The sequence below is a fragment of the Charadrius vociferus genome, unplaced genomic scaffold (genome assembly GCF_000708025.1).
Source record: "Charadrius vociferus isolate BGI_N301 unplaced genomic scaffold, ASM70802v2 scaffold173, whole genome shotgun sequence".
Taxonomy (NCBI): domain Eukaryota; kingdom Metazoa; phylum Chordata; class Aves; order Charadriiformes; family Charadriidae; genus Charadrius; species Charadrius vociferus.
The window spans coordinates 7092378-7107052 of record NW_009648369.1 but is presented as its reverse complement, the minus strand read 5'-3'; the positions used below and the strand labels follow the sequence as shown (position 1 = coordinate 7107052).

General features: G+C 37.9%; 1 protein-coding gene across 1 annotated transcript in view; it reads right to left on the bottom strand.

The window, feature by feature from the left end:
• NBAS (neuroblastoma amplified sequence) overlaps window positions 1–14675 on the bottom strand; it is a 181109-nt gene that overhangs the window by 24412 nt on the left and 142022 nt on the right. The window contains exon 48 of the mRNA XM_009885333.1: window positions 4045–4184. Coding sequence (XP_009883635.1) covers window positions 4045–4184 — 140 coding nt within the window. The remainder of the gene's footprint in view (window positions 1–4044; window positions 4185–14675) is intronic.

Genomic DNA, 14675 nt, shown 5'->3' with positions numbered 1-14675 from the left:
AGTGACCACCGGTGGACCCCAGGAATCTATACTGAGGCCAATACTCTAACACCTTCATTAAGGACCAGGATGACCAGACGACAGAGTGTGCTCTCAGGAAGTTTGCAGATGATACAAAACTGGGAGAGGGTGTTGATATACCAGATGGTTGTGCTGCTACTCAGTGGTACCCTTAAGAGGCTGGAGGAATGGACAGAGATCAGTCACATGAAACTCAGCAAAGCGAAATCCAAAGTCCACCTCCTATCTGGGAAGAAATAACCCTCAGTACAGGCTGAGAGCCAACCGGCTGGAAAGGAGCCTGGACAACAAGGTGACCGTGAGTAAGCCATGTACCCTCACAGCAAAGAAGAGCAACAGCATCCTGGGCTGCATCAGGAAGAGTGTTGCCAGCAGGCTGAGGGACGTAATCCTGCCCCTCTATTCAGCACTGGTGAGACGTCTGGAGTGCTGAGTCCAGTTCTGGGCTCCGCAGTACAAAAGTGACACTGACATAATGAAGTGAGTTCAGGAAAGTGCCACAAAGATGATGAAGGGATTGGAGTACCTGTCTCAAGAGCAGAGGCTGAGAGAGATCAGAGTTGGGACTAGTTCAGCCTGGAAAAGAGAAGGTGTGGGGGACTTTTATTCATTGTATAAACACCTGATGGGGAAAGTAAAGAAGGAGGAGCATGACTCTTCTCAGGGATGCCCAGTGATAGGACAAGAGGCAATGGGCACAGACAGAAACACAACTAGAAATTTACTAAAACATAAGAAAAATGTTTTTGTTGTTGTAGAGTCTCCAGTCTTAGAGATATTGAAAACCAAAGGAATGGCCTGGAGCAGCCTGCGCTAGCTGGCCCTGCTTTGAGCATGGGGGTGGAGCAGACACCTCTAGAGATCCCTTCTGACCTCAATTACTGCTAAATACATGAAAATCACAGAATCACATATAAGGTTGTGAATTAATTTACCCTGTTCTCTTGCCTCTTATCTTAGCCAATTTGATTTTTAAATGTCAGAACTGTGACTATATAAATGCCTAGGAGCTGTACTGACTACTTTAGGCCCCGAATGCATTATGATATAGGTGATCTAAGTATTCTGCGTAAATTTTCAGACTTCACAGATCTTGGAACTAAGAGGTATCCCACTTCTGAAATTTCATCCACTGTTAGTTTTGACTACAAATCACATTTAATCATTATTTAGTCTTCTCTTTGTCACTTTAGGAGGTCAGCCTGAAGGAACAGAACACCAAGCAGGAGATAAAATTAAATTATTTTTAAAGTTTCTCCATTACAGAGCAGTAGACAAGAACTGCCTACATACAAGAAGGGCTCTTCTTTCACAAAATCTTTAGTCTGTCTGTTCAACTCAAGGAAAGAGAATTTTGCTAATTGTAGCGATATTTCACTTGACCCTTTGTTCCACTATTTTAATCTAAACACTACCTTAAAGTTTGACAGTTTCCACGAAGTGAGAGGCATCCAATTTTCAATTACAGTAAAACAAAACTCAAAAGTAAGTTGGAATATGAATTTGTGACAGAACACACAGCAGTTTTTGTACTTCTTAATGCACTGAAGACAATTTTTGGCTCTTAAAACTGGCTAATGCTCATCCAGAAACTGCAAACAAACTTCATGCTTGAAAGTGAATAAAATATATAGATTATGTTCTAATGGACAAATTCTCTGTAAGTATAGAAAAGATTTACTTCTCAGAAAAAGGTAAGCCTCAACTTTTCTGACAAATCAATGCACATAAACACTTTGGGGAGTGTAGTTCCCAAGTTAAAACAGGTTGTAACCAATATCCCAAAGTAATCCAGTGGAAGCACCATTTAATGTCTGTAACCTAACCACCATTAGATAGAACATGGCATATTGTACTTGCTAGACAAAAAATTAATAATATTATTGCTCTCCTTGAAAGTTACATGACTTTTGCCTCATAACATAAGATTATAAGAATCCTTATATCTTGGAAGTGATCATCAGTTATGGAATAGAACAGCTGAAATTTTTAAATTTAAATGTGTTTAGAAAGTCACAGACAAAACCCGAAGAGTTGGTAAAAAAAATAATGTAGTTGAGATGTTGCAAATTAACACTTTCAATGATTACCTATTCTGATGAGCGCAGTGCTTTTTTAATAATAGTTTTAAATAATTATCTTCATTTTAAATTGTTGGGCTAGTATATATTCTTTACTTTTGGATACTTTATTCACAGACAGGAATAATAGGTAGTGGATCTAGAAAAGAGAAGCACCATTACTTTGTACCGTTACCCTCACAGACCTCCTGCAGACTGGCACAGCCACCTGAACATTAACTCCAAACTGGAAGTAGGTAGATTTAGAATAGATATTAGGAAGAAATTTTTCACTATGAGGGTGGTGAGGAACTGGAACAGGTTGCCCAGAGAAGTTGTCATCCCTGTAAGTGTTCAAGGTCAGGATGGATGGGGCTTTGAGCAACCTGGTCTAGTGGGAGGTGTCCCTGCCCATGGCAGGGGGGTTGGAACTAGATGATCTTTAACCTTCCAACCTAAACCATTCTATGATCCCAAAGGTTTTGACAGAGTTCCCCACAGCCTCCTCCTAGAGAAAATGATGTGTTATGGCCTAGACAAGTGGTCTGTGTGGTGGGTGGGGAACTGGCTGACAGGCTGCACCCCCAGAGGGTGGTGGTCAATAGCTCCTTTTCAGACTGGCAGCCTGTCACAAGTGGGGTCCCCCAGGGATCAATATTGGGCTGAACGCTGTTTAGTATCTTCAAAAGCGATCTGGGTGATGGGATCAAGTATACCCTGAGAAAGTTTGCTGGTAACAGCAAAATGAGTGGGAAGTGGACACTTCGGAAGGGACACCCTGCAGGAAGACCTGGACAGACGGGAAGAGTGGGCTAACAAGAACCTTATGAAGTTCAACAAGGACAAGTGTAAGGTCTTGCACCTCAGAAAACATAATCCAAGAGTGCAGCACAGCCTGGGATCAACCCAGCTGGGGAGCAGCTCTGTGGAATGGGACCTGAGGGTGCTGGTGGACAACAAGCTCGATATGAGTGAACAGTGGGCTGCTGCAGCAAAGAAAGCCAACAGGATGCTGGGCTGCATCAACAAGGGCATCACCAGCAGAGACAAAGAAGTCAGTATTCCAGGTGTGGCCTGACAATGTGTTCAGTTTTGGTACCCACTACACAAAAGAGATGTGGACAGGCTGGAGAGGGTTCAGAGAAGGGACACAAAGATGATTAAAGGACTGGGAAGCTTGCTGTGTGAGGAAAGGCTGAGAGAACTGGGTTTCTTAAGCCTTGAGAAAAGAAGGCTTAGAGAAGACCTTATCACCACATTCCAGTATTTAAAGGGTGGCTACAAAGAAGATGCAGACTACCTTTTTACAAGGAGTCAAATAGCAAAGAGGAGGGCTATTGGGTACAAGTTACTCCAGGGCAGATTCCGATTAGACACAAGAGGACAATTTTTAACAATGAGAACAATCAGCTGCTGGAATTATCTCCCCAGGGAAGTGGTGGATTCCCCAACACTGGACACTTTTAAGATTCAGCTGGACAGGGTGCTGGGCCACCTTGTATAGACCATGCTATTGCTGAGGAAGGCTGGACCAGATGATCCTTGAGGTCCCTTCCAACCTGGTATTCTATAATTCTATGAAAGGTTTTTCTGCAAAGTATAGCTTTGAATAGAAAACGTAGTCAGAACTTTCTATTCCTTTTTATGGATTTTGTACGTACTGCCAAAAATAAAAGCAAAATACGTAACTAAGTAGATAGAAAAGCCTCCTGTGCAACCATGCAGGCAATAAAATGGTTTTCCACCTCCTTCATGATACATACTACATATGTAAATATAGTTTTTACAAGAAACTGATTCAATTTTAATTTTAAATAAACTATTTTTCCCGGTATGACCCTTTCCAAAGAGGTCATACTCCTCTTTAACCATGTTTGAATTCATTGACTGAAAACTACATGATATTATCAAGCAAGAAGACTTAGAACTCTTTTGTTACATGACTGTTTGAAAAAATGCTTACCCCTTGCTCATGTCCATTGGTGGCCAAGCTTGAAGGAGTAAAACCAAGTGCTGAAATTCAGATAGACTATGACTAGACTCCAGAAGTCCCAGGAAGAGATCATACCTTTTTTCTTCATTTTCAATATCTGTTATCTCTACCTAAAAACAAACAAAACAAACAAACAAACAAAAAATCAGATTTATTTTAAGAAATCGAGGATTTAAAAGCAAATCAACAATCTGTAAAGGACATCACTGTAGTAAAACAATGCAAGAACACAGCGAACATAATTTGCCCAGAAACTCATCTTCTTACCTCTCATATTCAAATACATGCAAATAAAAGAGGAGAGCACACAGATGATGGGGAATGACTTAGGCGTAGTTCCTAAAACAATGTAAACCCACACAAGTACATTCATTGATTAGTTCAGAGGATCTTATCTCTGTGTTCTTCAAACAACCAAAAATTCCTTAAATTTCCTTTTCTCAATACATAGACACATATATATACACACACTTATGTATTTTTAAGGAATAGGTATGTCTAGTGCTTCCCTAATATATATCACTCTCACTCACCTATGAAAATTCATTAGTTTTACCTGAATTTACAGCATCTAATCTTTTCTCCCACAGGAAAAAGCCTTGAAAGATGATTCTAAATTAATTTACCCAGTGAAGAACATTAGCTGACAAATACTGTAATATTTTTCTGTATAGGTGTTTGAACATAAGAAAAACAAAAACCCACACCCCATCCACCAGCCTCCAGACAACTCTGCCTCAGGAAAAGTGTCCATCTAAGTTTAAAACCTGCAGCTTCTGCTAGGACTTGAATTCACTTCAGTTGATGACAGGTTCTTTTACAGATAATTACTGCTTGCAGTTTGCATGGTAAAGAAGCGTAAGGTAAAAGGTCTGACTGTTGAATGAAGGTTGCTATAAATGAGAACCAACTTGCTACTAAATGAGAAGCAGCTTCTGTTTAAAAGTTTGGCTATCACGCTAGGAGGGCTTTCACAAATGGAATAGCTATTCGCGATCTACCTGACATACAAAAAGTTCTTGGAGTTTAAAAATAATTTGTTGGAATAACAAGGTAACTGCCTCTGCGCTATTAACACATTTTCAAACTGAATTTTTCCTTCAAACTTCGATAAGTTCCAGGATATCAAACACTGAAGTTTCATCTTATAATTCCACCGAAGATACACAGCTTTAACTGTTAACTTTTCTGTTTCAGCCCAAGTAGTTCTAAGGCATCAAACATGGACAAAGTTTTCCTTAGTTCCACAGCTACTCTAAAAGATTAAAGATTGCATTCCCTCCTTTTCAAAGCAACTCTGATATATCAAGGGCAAATTTTTCAAAAGAAGTTGGAAAACAAAGATTACTGATGCATTTATTGAGTTGCCTACATAGTTTGCAACTTTAAAATATTTAGTGCAGAAAAACTGTTCACTTCTGTCTCCAGGGTACATCTGAAAGCACCATATACTAAAACATTTTAGATAGTGAAGAAATGTTTCTGAGATCTGTCCATTTAAAATACTTCTCAGTACTGCAAATGTCACATAACAGACATCAGTTACTCACTTGTAATATCCCTAAATTCCATCTATACCTGCTAATACAAAATATTATCATCTACAATATTTAAATCACAAGGTTGAAAAGAGAAGGGAGAACAGGAAAGGATAAAAGGGACATAAGACATGCTAACCTCTAAGGATCAAAAATATTTAGCAATTTAGCAAATTATGTACTACGTAGACAACAGCAGCTCTCACATTGCTTCATCTGTCCCCAAACTCCTTTTTCAGACAACTATCTCTAAATATTTAAACCAAGTAAGTAGCATTCTGGATGGTCCATTGAGTACATTTTAATATGTTTGCACAAACAGCATGTTACTTCAAAACACAGACTGTTTAGATCTCTCTGACGATAACTGTAAAAAGGGAAAGAAATAGCACAGACAATATTAATAGATGAGAAAAGCTGTCACAGAAATTGAGCCGTTAGTACCAGAGAGTAGATGGGAGATCAGACATCCTAGTCAACATGAATTAAATTCCAATAATTATGCCTAATAATGCATCTTTACAGACTCAAGTTTACATTTTTTTTATGAGGTTAATTCATCTAACATTAAAATGTTGCGGTTTGGACAGCTGGATCCTTGCAACATGATTGTTCATAAAAACCCCACATATTAATACGATCAAAGTAACTCAGAAGAATTACATTTCTATTCTTAAACGTGATGTGCATTTCTGCAGTATTTCTTTCTACAATGGGCTTTTTCAAGTTGCCTACACTTCCCACTAAGAGTAATAAAAATAAAGTGAACTTCCTACAGTGTTAGTTATTTATAGTTTTTAAGAAAACTATTGAAATTTCACTTTTTATATGGCATTTAAATGCACATCACTTCCATTTACTGTGAAACAGGTGAGATTAGAAAGTAGCAATGTAGTGTATAAGTATGCATACCTGTAGGAGTGCATGTGGTGATGTAAAATGCAGCACTAAGGATAAAGGCAATGGAAGGTTAATGAAAAGGCAATACATTGAAAATACCTAAGTACTAATGGTAGATGACAAGTATGATTACTTCAAAAAAAAATTACTAGTGTTATTGTACTTTAAACTCCCCAGCTATCCATTTTTAAGTCTTAGCTATTTTCCCTTCTTCAACGTATCTTATGCTTCTGTGCATCTACCAGTCATCCCTGTACTCCACATACACCTGCATTTCAAGTATGTTTTAAGCATTATTTCACTCCTGTGACAACACGGTTGTTAAAATAACTTAAAAAAAAAAAAAAAAAAGCTGAGATTCAGATGTAAACCCACCCTCTAACACCGAGAATGCCCAACTGTGTGTGACAATGGTCACACAGTCGACTGTATCAGGAATATTTTTCAACAGCATTCCCGAGTTGAATCATCATCAAATATACACTGATTCTGCAAAGATTGTGTCCACACTTGACATGACAAATTGATAAGTAGTCCCACTTGTTTAAATAAGATTGCACAATGTCTAAAATGGTACCTTCTGAGAAGCAGCTGTATTTAACTTTTGTGTATATACCTTTACACAATGACTGAAATCTAGCATCACTAGAAAAATCCTGATGAGGAGACCAACATTATGTACCAGAAACAGAGACAACAATAAAACGTTTAAAACCTTCAAGATATTGTTATTCCTATAAAACAGAAGAGTCCATTTTAAGTTAAATATCAATACTACAAAGTAAATCAAGGCATTTGCCTTAATTTCTGCACTGCTTTACAGTTGGAACGACAAGATACCTTGCTCTGTCTCTAAATCTTCCCTTATAATTCTCCAGAAATAGAAGACACAAATAACAAAAAAAGCGATAGTTCCTTGCTACAAGAAAGCAGTAACTTGAAGCAGCACATTGGAATGAGGGTTTTTTATTTATATGTACACACACATATACGAGTGCGTGTATATATGCATACACACATATGTATAATATATACACACACACCCCTATGGATAATACATACACACACACACAGAGAACATAGGCTTTCCTCTGTATTGTCTCCTCTTTCCAAGCCTGACAGAGAGCATGGTGAGGAAGCAGCCACCTCATGCAGCAGAAACAGAGCACACTCTCTGTTAAAAGGTAGAAATTTCATCTTAACAGAGATGAAAGCTAGCTAAGATGAAGTTGCCATGGTTAGCTAAGTCTGATGGTTTGTTGTAATCACACAGCAAAAAGATTAAAAATTCCACTTTTAACTAAACACTCTTTGTAGCAACTCTAAAGGATCTATTCAAATGACCGCGAATGCTGCAACTCAACAAGACACTGGACTTCTACCGGTACGATCATCTTTAAACCACAATAATGGGATACTACAACTCAGCTTTCCCCCCCTCTTTTTTTTTTTTTTTTTCTCTCTCTTTTAAACCAAAAAACAAAATAACCCTTCTAAAATGCTTGGAGGTTATGCAAAGATAACATGTCATGAACTGCTCTGAGCCCTGACAGCACAAGTGTCCGTAATCTGAATCTGTCACTAAACAGGATAACGAGGCCTATAGCAAGGCAGTAAGGAGTATGCTTGAACTTCAGACGCTCCCAAGGGAATATAAAAGAAAAAAAAGAAAAAATCCACAAAAGCAAGGAAAAGGAAAGCAAGGACTTCCAGTTTTAACAACAGATTTGCTCAATTCCGTCTTGATTTTTGCCTAGCTTCATGCCTTCTCTTTGGCAGCAGAACACAGCTGGCTTCATGTTTTTCATTAAAATAAAAGGCTGCACAAATATTTACTACTATGGGAAAGTCAATTGGAGGAATTAATTTTAGAAATGATACTTCTGATAGATTATAAAACGAAATAAAACTTACGTAAAACCAAACCTTATGTTAAACTGCTAAAATACACAATTTCATTACCAATGAGGGACTACATGTGTTTAAAAATCAAGAATATGCAAACATCTGCATATGCTAATGTTCCTTAAAAGAATATATAGGAAATTAACAAAGCAAAATACAGGCTACACAACAGCACTGAGTGTTGCTTAAAACTGCATTAGATACAACCAGCTGTCTGAAACAGTCCAAACTCCTCTTAAGCGTATGGTCTTCTCCTGATGACTTTGCTTTTACATCTTTTCCCAGGTTCTCCTGTTATTAATTATCAGTGGTTAGGATGGCCCATAAAGGAGTTCTGACTCATCGCATATTTTATATATATATATAATAAGGGCCAAAAATCCATCCACCCTTCTCAAATATTGACCGAGACAGAAAATCAACCACAAAATTAACTGCAGCTACAGCGTGTGGCAGCTGTGGCATGCCAAAAGACAAAAGGCAGATTTTCTTTTTATCAGAGATCTGTTATTTTGCGTGCTTTTGAGCCTGGCCACACAATACACCTCACTGAATTACTTGATTTTAGCCACCAAACCAGCTATTTTTCCTCAAGTAGTTATGGTCTGCTTACCAGTAGCAGAGACTTGACATAGCATATGTTCAATCACCCATCCTCTTACATGGACAGTTGTGAACCTGCTGTAACTTGCAAATCTTAAGAAAACTAAAACACTGCTGAAAAATTTATTGCTGGAGTCCACTTATCTATCAAACAATTCTCCAAAATATTTCAGTTCTGACATCCTTTTGCTAGCAGGAAGTTCCATCAGGCAAGGCTCCTACAAGCTTTTTAAAAACATTTGGTTTTATATAAAAAACAAGTGAAGTATATGGGTATGGGTGCTTTTACTGCTAATGTATAAATGATAAGGGGAATCTGGCAGTTGGTTGAAATACCTGTAATCTCTTCAACAGTGCATTATATGAGCACAAACATACCCTTTATCTGAATTCAGGCAGCCTGAAAACTTGGAAGGCATGTTCTTTATATCCAGTACTGAAATAAAAATTTAATGCACTTACAATCCCCCCTCAAATAAAACCCTGAACTGTTCCACCTGATGACAAAAATCTTTGAGATTTATATAGTTCTCTTCCCTCAAAGATCAGATCCTATTAGATGCCCAAAATGTTGAAACCACATAACATGTTTTATCCACTTTCAATGCACAAAGTTTTGACTCATCATCTCGTTCCATAGATTTGATATTACTTTATGGATACTCATCATGCAACACACGTGAAGGAGGCCGAATATGAAAAGTTCCCTCAAAAGTTTGTTCTGTAGCTTTTAGAAACCTAGCCTTTTATAAAAATTATAAGATGATACACTTGAAGAATTATAAACTGTGGACATTATACGTGACTGAAAAATAAAACCTTTGGAATGGCAGACCACAGGATCAGTTTTTTTGTTCAGTACATTATCTCGCTCCTGAAATTGCAGTTAGTCTAAAATCAGTACTTACAGCAACAGTGGAATGTTGCTGTATATAAATTGTGCCCTGGAGGCATAAATACCCACTATATAATTTTTCTCCTGATCCTAAAGGACAGAGACATCTGATAGAGTTGTAAAGGCTTTCTTGCTAAAGCTATATAATTTGAGAATCTCGTGCTGACCGACTTGGCTGATAACCTAGAATTTTGTTTAAAAAATGAAAAAGCCAAAAAAAAGATCCAGCCAATCCAATCCTTTCCTTCCCCTGAGATAAAATACAAAACATTGCCTATATACATACAAGAATGGTGAGCAGGAAAACTAACACAGACAGACCTTCACCCTCCCTCTGCCCAATGAAATCTGTTCTGCAAATTACATTTTTACTCCCTGGGAGCATGGCAGAGACATGGTTTTCATCAACAGATTTTGTTCACTACTAATGTTCTAAGGAAATAATTGATAAGGGCTTCTAAAAGTATTTCCCTTCATTATAAATGCTTGTTTATTGAGAAAAGCTACATCCATGCTTAAAACCAACCCCCTATATTAAAGGCAGAAACATTTGCGGTTTCCAAGAGCTGGAACCAAAACCATACTGATTTACGTGATTATAAAATTCATTTTATTACATCCACCACATTGTAAATGTAAATATTTCAAAATATGTTCATGTTTGTCACTGCAGCATAAATTTGAATTAATATGGCATTGAAAATAGAAACACTAAGCAGTCATTTGAGTAGTCCCTTCTTGCTACAATATGTTTTCAATTTGTCAGGACTCCTTTGTAAAATGCACTACGTTTTTATTTATCTTTCCCCCCGCCCAAGCTGTAGCGGTAGAGAATTCATCTATGCTGCATTTTAAAATAATAGGCAGATCTGACATGAAAGATTTTATTTAGATTCGAGATAGGGAATGCTGATGCTAAAACTTGCTTCCACTCATTAGACAGGGCTTAACATGGTTTATAAACAATGACTGAAAGGATTGATAATAATTTGATAGAATTTCTGTAATTGCCATCTCGGTGTGCTGTTCAAGGCACAAAAATACAACAGTCTTGCCTTAAGGAGTTTACAATCTAATTAGGTAAATCAGCAAAGAAAATACTGCCCTTCCTACACAAACAGGCCAGACAGGGTTGGTTACCGAAAAAAATTAATATTCCCATTTTGTGGGTCAACCTGTAGTCCATTGTTCCCCATTCTGCTGGTATCTGTGCAGCGACCGAAAACTCTGCACAAACATAAGTTACTAAAACCTATTCCCAGTACAAGGCTGCAAAGTTAAAAGTTTGTTACAAAGGACATATAAAATTATAAACTAAGTTAAACAGATATTTAAAAATTACTCACAAAATGAACACAAATGTGAAAAATTACCAGTAAAAACAAACTGCAAAAGCACCCAACTGTCCCTGAAATTGTATAGCTACTGACCCTGCAAAGGTAAGATTAGGAGATTTTAAAGGCTGTTACTTATTTCATTCTCTTCAAACTGTTTCAAGATGCTAGACATCCTATCAGCCCTTGATGTTAGACACGTTATATACTTGCGAAACAAAGCAAAATCACAAGCATCTATTGAAACATCTTATTCAAGACCTTCACATCCCAGAGCAACAGCAAACCCTTTTTAAAGTCAAAACCACGAGTGCTGCACTCCCCAACACACCACCAGCACTCCGTTAATCCTAAACCAGGGTTTCTTTAAAAAGAAAACTTGCAAGTTGTCATCGAGAGGGAAATCCTCACAGACACAACAGGGTCAGGCTGGGGAGAGCAGCAACAGGCTTGGAAGAACGAACCACCGTGTTATTCAGCCACCCATCTACCAGCGTCTGGGCAAGAGCACGCACGAGAAAGGAAGCCAGGAGCAACCATGAGAGCAGAACCGCAAGCTTGGGCACGGAGAGTTTGAGTTATCTGGTTGAAGGCAGGTTAGGAGGAGACCTCACAAAGAGCCAGAGAGAGGTTAAAAACTAGTGAACTAATCTGTTTTGTGAGTCATACGCTGGAAGTCAGAGATCCCAAGGAGGAGGAGAAGTGGGGACCTACTACTCTTTCTCCTCACTATATTTATAGTATTGTTCTCCAAAGTTTAAGAGATTTCAATGCTGGAGGAAGCCATTATTGCAATCTATTCTGATAATCTACATGTCTCCGTGCACAATTTTATCCCATAACTTTGCCCTAAAATTGTAACTTCTGTTTGAGCTAGAATGCTTCCTAACAGACAGTCTTCTGACTTAAGTAAACAAGTTTAAGGTGTAGACAAGTTTAATAGCTTTCTGGTAAACTATTCCCACCTACCAATCCTCCTTATTTGATTTCATCAAGATTCTACATGATCTTGCCACAGTAACATGTGAATTTACAGCTCACCTACAGAGTTGTTCCCAGCTCTTATTCCTAATTAACCCCCTCTGACTACCCAGAGAGGAGGGCAATATCGCAGGAAGTTTCATATGTACTTTTACTTTTCCTACTCTTCCTTCCGTGTGTTCTTTTTGGCCACTGTTGGAGACAGAATACCGGGCCTTGATCTGAATCAGCATTGATATTTTTTATGTACTCACAAATTATTTAAAATTTACATTATGACAACACAGTTGGCCCACAATATTTTGTTATGTGCAGTTTCCATGTGGAATTGAGGGAACACAGGGACTCAAGTAAGTTTACCATTTTCAAATGTGTGAAACTTGTACTCTCACAAGGTAGCTGAATAGGAGTCAATGAGATGAAGCGAAAGTTGCTTCTCAAAGTTACATTTTACAGACTTCAACTCAAACTTAGTATCTCCTTTAAAGTTATTTGCCCAGTATTTATTGAAATTTCAAAGTTTAAACAATAAGGCGATATACAGTACTTTTCACTCTGTGCCCTGGCACCATATTGCCATGTACAGTTAAAGGCAATTAAGAACACATTTATACAGCACTAGGTTTTACATACTTTAAATACTCACAATGTTTTAGAATTAAATTCAAAGGATTTCCTTGAAAAAGGAATACTGCCAAATGACTACTATGGGGCACTGACATAATCTGCTTCCTTAAGGAGCATTCAGTGTTTTAGCACTGCACGCACTTCTTATTTTTGGAAAGCCTTTTTTAGAAAGCTGATAAAAACTTTTGCTTTTGAGAAAACCCATGGAAAATTGTGTTTTGGATTACAAAAGTGTTAGTTTATTCACACCACTGTTGGATAAGAAAAGCGCAATTTATTCACACCACTGTTGGGTAAGAAAAGTGCAATTTAGCAAGCACATATGTACAACTAAATTGTAAACCTGGCAGGTTCAAAGATTTCCTGTGCACTATGTGCCATAAAAATTGTACACCAATGAGTGTCGTCTGAGAAGTCCATCTTTCCTTTAGCACAGATGAGTTTTACCTTCTCAGAAATGTATTCCAAATGTATTCCCCTCATGGCAGAGGAACTTGTCAGTTTTAAATTAGACTTTTTCATCTTACTTTCTCCATCTGCCAAAGTTCGTACGTGGATAACCCTGCTCTCAAGCCATTTTTGATCTTGGTAAATGGAAATGTACTACATGGTAGTAAGGCGCAGGTGAGAGACGGTAACTTTTTAAGAACTGTTCTACTGGGCTCACACATGCCCCTGTATAATGATGGAATTTAGTTCTATTTTATGAAAAAACACTATAGGAAAAACATCATCTAGTTTGGATCCTGGACCAATGCTGCAGATTAAATTCCCTTGCTTGAAAGAAGCATTGCTGAAGCTATGCTTATGAGTTATCCCAGTTAATAAAAAGCAACAGCTTTATTAAGGAATGTCCACTTAAAAAAAACAACAAACAAACCAACCAACCAAAAAAACAACACCACATTCAAAGTAGTTGATTGCCATTAGTAGGGGGAATATAACCTGAGACAGTGACGCAAAGGCCTACCTCACGTCTCCCCTCCATTTGCTCCATTTGAGTTTAAGACCAACAAGGAGACAGGAGTTCTTGGTGGAGCATTCTCCAAGCCCTGAACTCAAAGAACGTGGGCTGGTATGACCTGGACTTCGGAAAAACAGCCACTGTCTGACAGACCAGAGAGAAGCATCTGCTATCAAAAATAACAATCTTAGAGTAAGCAACACAAAATTAAAACTGAAGTCAGGAGTTTTGCATGACAAACTCATTGTTCACAACCCGTACCTTCTACCCCAAGAACTCTGAGGTCAGGCTTTCTTGCACTTTCCCCCAAAGCTGGGCTTATGAATATGAGTGCTGACCACATACAAAAGCCTGCTGCACACAGATAAAGGGATGCGCATAATCTCACAGGTCAAATCCTGCTCAAGCTGAAGCCAGTGAGCAGGATAAGCAAATTATGGAATTCAAGTTAAAAACCAAATCAACCAGAAGCCTACTGGTGATGAATTAAACAAAGGCTCAGCCACATGTTGAGTTGCCTGTCTTGTGGAAATACCCAAGAACTTTTTCTTCTGATTTATATATTGTTTAATTCCTTATCATCTTGATATGCAGCTCACTAACCCAAGAAACATATACAGATTCAATAAAAACAAATGTGTTGCCTAATGCATAAAAATGCATAACTCGTGCAGAAAATAAAATCCATTTATTTGTACTCTGCAGGAGACTATGTCCTAATCTGCAAATACATTTCAGCACAGAGAAAACCTCTGAACACTGTACATAGATATTGATAGAGAGATAAGGGCAAATAAAGAAAAAATTATGCATTTGAAAGATTTATATATCCAGCTAGCTAGAACTGAAAGAGA